General features: G+C 58.4%; 1 protein-coding gene across 2 annotated transcripts in view; it reads right to left on the bottom strand.

The window, feature by feature from the left end:
- The window catches only part of FBXO24 (F-box protein 24), an 11142-nt gene that overhangs the window by 5771 nt on the left and 858 nt on the right, over nucleotides 1–4513 (bottom strand). The window contains exons 2-5 of one of the 2 annotated variants that reach the window (XM_008048954.2): nucleotides 2192–2290; nucleotides 1899–2082; nucleotides 745–983; nucleotides 313–547 (exon numbers count right to left, since the gene is read on the bottom strand). In XM_008048954.2, the coding sequence (XP_008047145.1) occupies nucleotides 313–547; nucleotides 745–983; nucleotides 1899–2082; nucleotides 2192–2290 (757 nt within the window). Of the gene's footprint in view, nucleotides 1–312; nucleotides 548–744; nucleotides 984–1898; nucleotides 2083–2191; nucleotides 2291–2545; nucleotides 2763–4513 lie in introns of those variants that run through there. The other variant, XR_002481414.1, reaches the window with a different exon arrangement.

Raw genomic sequence — 4513 nt, 5'->3', positions numbered from 1 at the left:
GGGGGGGGGGGGCAGTTTGGGGCATAAAGAGAGGTGCCTGGCATGGAGGTGAGGGAGATTAGAATTTTAAAAATCAGGCATTCACTAGAGTAGTGGTTTCCAAACCGTTTTTTGGGCAGCAGGGCCCTTTACTCATATGAAATATTGTGCAGGATCCTAGACCAGGAGACTGATAGAAGCAGAACTATTCGTATCGAGTCCAGGATGAGGTGGCAGGCAGAACCCTCTCCAAGGGTCCTCCTCCTCCCTTCCTGTAGCGGGCCCTAAAGAATCTGCAGGAAACAGTTTGTAAACCACGGCTCTAGGCCACACCTGTGAGGAGCAGTAGAGCTCGCTGGGTCTCCTGGCCAACCAGCGCAATCTGTTTGAAGCTCATGGAGTGGTGGAATGTCATCTTGAAGACCCGCTGCCCACTGGACTGCAGGTAGACCTCAACACAGTCGCAGGCCCGGCTGCTGGTGGTGCCTGCCGCTCCTTGCTGCTCCCGAGTGGCCAAGACGTAGAGGTATTTACGGTAAACGGTGTCACACCTTGGGTCTGAGGCAAACTGAGGAAAGACAGGGGGGTCTGGAATCTAGGACTTCAGGCTGGGGCAACTGGATCCTGGGAAGGGAGAGGAGATGCTTGGGTCCAGGACTGGGAAATGAGGACCTGACTTCAGGTTCCCGGAGTGGGAGGGCAGCCGTCCTGGGTCCTCAGAGGAGGGCGGGGCGGGTTCTCGGCTGCCGGGGCTCTGGTACTCACATCCTTGGCCCCACGACACAGCACGACATAGCGGCAGGCCCGCTTCCACTGGATCTGGCCGAGGGTGGAGGAGATGAGGGCGTTTTTGAGGAAGAAGAGGGTCCCCGCGTAGTCGAGAATGAAGACGTGGTCCTTGGTGGGCAAGAAGCGGCGATAGCCGTGGGCTAGCAGGGGGGCCACGCTCTTACTGAGGCATCGGCGGCGGCCTCCGAACGCCTGGAAATACAGACCCTTCGTGCCTGGAGGAGGGAAGGAGACGGAAGCTTCAAGGGATGGGCATGACACAAAAGAGACAGTCGAAGCTCAGGCAAACAGACTTCTCCCACACCCTGGTACTTAGCTCCTCCCCACCCCAGGATCCTTCCAAAGGAGACAAAGGAAGCTCAGATTATACCCCAGGTGTGGACTTTAGTCTCTGCCCCCCCTCAGTCCGGGGCCATACATGTGCTTCTTAGTGAGCACTTCTTTGGTCCAATCAGAGACATCAAGGAAAATATAAAGACACAGAAAAGAGGCAGAAAGAGGAGTGAAAAGAATGACCGAGGAAGGCCGGTCCCCCTCCCTCACCCCAGCTCGGGATCTGTAACCTGGATCCCTCTTCTCCCCTAACCTCCCAGTGAGGGAAAGGCTGTAACTAGACAGGGGACCCCTAGAGGGGAAGGGGGTTGGGGCACGGTTCTCAAGCTGGTGGGTGATTCTGTCCCTCAGGGAACACAGATAGTCATAACTAGAGGAGGTGCTACTGGCATCCAGTCGGGAGAGGCCAGCATGGCTGTGTTCCTGCAGTGTGCAGAACAGCCTCCCACCACAAAGATCTTGCCCCAAGTAAGGTCCATAGTGACAAGGTTGAGAAGCCTTGGTCTAGAGGAAGGAAAAACCAGGTTTGGGAGGTGGGGAATGCCTCTGGGGTGCTGGGAAGAGACTTGGCAGGGACGCCACCAATGGGGACCGTGAGAGGGATGTCTGTCAGAGGGGGGCTCCAGAGACTTGGAGGAGGTACTCGATGGAGTATGTCTCAGTCAGACAAATTTCCTCCAGAGAAAAAAGCCCTGGAAGGTCGGCTGGGAAGGCAGAGGTCATCGGGCAACTTTTCAGAGCAGGTGGGGTAAGGTAGACAGAGGCAGACAGAACTGGAGGTTCTGGGGAAGGTGTACAGTTAAGGACAGCAGCTCTCTTCCAGGGCCGGACCCCAGAACCCTGCTCTCGGAGGCGTGGACTGAGCCTGCGACAGATGCGTCTCCACGTGCCCTCCGCGTCGCACACTTCGTGGAAGTAGCGGCAGGTCTGGCCTAGGGCGACTACGTCTCTGACTGGGAGGAATGAAATGATATGCTCCACCTGGAGGGCAGGAGGGAGGAAGCCAGGGGTCGTTAGTGGCCCCCCAGCGGTCTGGCCGCCAGTCCTGTTATTCTCGACACCGCCTCTCTACCCCACGCCAAGGACTCACCAGCTCTGGGGGGAACAACTGAACAGAAACCGGGTCCCCTCTCCCCTTCTTCTCTTCACCCCCAAGCTCTGGGCCGCAAGAAGGGCAGCTCCGCTTCACCTACCCAAGGAGAGGGGGAGCATAGGGGTTCCGTGCAGGTCCCACCTCTTTTTCTCCCTTCTCTCACCCTTTCCCACTAACTCCTGTCTTGGGCTCGTCTGGCTCAGTGCCATCAAGCCCTCCCATCTCTTTCTCCAGATCCACAGGCCATCCCTCCTGTGTCTGCCTTGTTCCTGGGCCCAAGTTCTCCAAACAGCCCCTCCCCATCTTCTGCAGCCATCTTCCTGCCCTCCCCCTGCCTGGCCACCCCCTCACCCAAAGCCCTTCCTCCTGTCGGCACAGCCCGGTGAACTTTTGCAGCTCTGTCTCTGGCTTTTCCTCACCATCCTGGCGGCCCCCTCCCTGCTCCTGCCCTCATCTCTCCGGGGCCCTCAGTCCCGTCTCTGCTGGCTTTCCGCCACCATGCCCCCTGCCTGGGCTTGGGGGACCTCTGGGGCCCCTCTGCCTCCTAAGCCCCTCCCCCATGGAGTCTGGGGCGAACAGACCTCTCTGTGACCTCACGGTCTAGCCACTGTGACCTGTTCTCCTTAACCTTGCCCAGGATGCTATCTCGTAGCTCCTGGGTTCCAGCTCTGCTCTAGGCCCTGAGGGCTCAAGGGAGATGCAATTTACTGGGGAAATAAAGTGTGAACTACGGTAGGTGAAGCAGGTGAAGCCTTTCGGTCCAGGGAGTTGGAGTTTTCCTCCCTGAGGAACTTTTAGCACTAACTCTGTAGAGAAGCCCTGGTGAAAGCTTCCGATCTCAGCAGGCCAGAGCCCCAGGGGATTTGTAGCACAAGAGAATAAACTCAAAGGCATAAACTTAGTTTGAAAGGTGTCCCTGTTAATGATTACTTAGCTCGCAAAAGCATGCACTAGATGACAGTGATACCTATTCAACACAAACTCTTCAGGCCCACGATAAACGCTGACTGTGGCTGGGTGCAGAAGCTCACGCCTATAATCCCAGTACTTTGGGAGGCTGAGGTGGGAGGATCACTTGAGGCTAGGAGTTTAAGACCAGCCTGGGCAACATAGCAAGACCCCTGTCTCTACAGAAAAAAAACCACTTTTTTTTTAATTAGCTAGGGACCACCATGCCTCTCTGTAAGCTCTGGCCCCTCTCCAATCTGAGGGAGGTGGATCACCATTTCTCTATCTACTTTCTAAATAAACCGTATTTTCCAATCTAAAAAAAAAAACCTAGCTAGAAGTGGTGGTGTGGGCCTATAATTCTAACTACTTGGGAGGCTGAGGTGGGGCGGTCACTTGAGCCCGGCAAGTTTGAGGCTGCAGTGAGCAATGATATCGCCACTGCACTCCAACCTGGGCCACAGAGCGAGGCCCTGTCTCTTAAAAACAAAAACAAATAAAAACAGAATGCTTTCCTGGGGGCCAGTAACACCCGTGCATGCATGAAGGAGGGTTTGTTCAGGTGGGAGAGCGGGACAGATGTACTCGGAAAGTTCAGGGTCTCTCCTCGAGTCTCCGCTGTTCGCTTGGACTTATGGGGGGCCAGGGATGAGGAGAAACAGCAGGGGCCGGGGCTGTGCCCGGTCAGCCCTGCAGAGCAGATGGACACTCGGAAGCCCGAGGACCGGCTTGCTGGCGCAGGGGGGCCTCGGGACTCCAGCCCTGGGCCAGCCGCGCGGCGCAGCCCACGGACCCACTCACTGACCGCGCTAGCTAACAGACTGGCTGCCCGGCCTCCCTTATGTATGGCGTCTGGCTGGGATGCCCGCGTGGGAATTCCCATCGCAACCTTCCAGGAGCATCAGCCATGGGAGACGTGACTCCGGAGAGAGCAACTTCAGCTCCCTGGGGCTGGGACGCCGTCAGCCTAGGAAGGGGCCTTGGCTCGACTCGTGTCGCTACAGAGGCGGCCAGCACGTCCAAGGAGGCAGCCGGCGTGTGCTCCGCTTCTTCTTGCACGTGGGTCCCCCCGCCCACTCCGTTTCACCCCCCGAGGCAGCGAGAAGTTGCAAAGGGAAGAAAGCCCGCCGTGAAAGCCGAGGAGCTGGCGGAGGGCCCGGCGCGAAGGGCCGGAAGGCGCGGCTGCGGTGCCCGCGGTGGGGAGCCTGCTGCTGCCACCGGCCGCCTCTGCCTCGGCTTCTCCCCGCGCGAATCCAAGGGCTTGTTCGAGGGAGACGCGGCCCTCCCGGTTCCCAGCCAGCGGAGGTCCTCCGGGGCGCGGGCAGGCCGAGCAGCACCCCCCGCGCCCGCCCTCCAGGAGCGGGGCGCCTC

This window comes from Carlito syrichta, unplaced genomic scaffold (assembly GCF_000164805.1).
Source record: "Carlito syrichta isolate Samal-C Ts95f unplaced genomic scaffold, Tarsius_syrichta-2.0.1 Scaffold130370, whole genome shotgun sequence".
NCBI lineage: Eukaryota > Metazoa > Chordata > Mammalia > Primates > Tarsiidae > Carlito > Carlito syrichta.
Note: the sequence above shows the minus strand (reverse complement) of the source record. Positions and strands in the feature narration are given on the sequence as shown.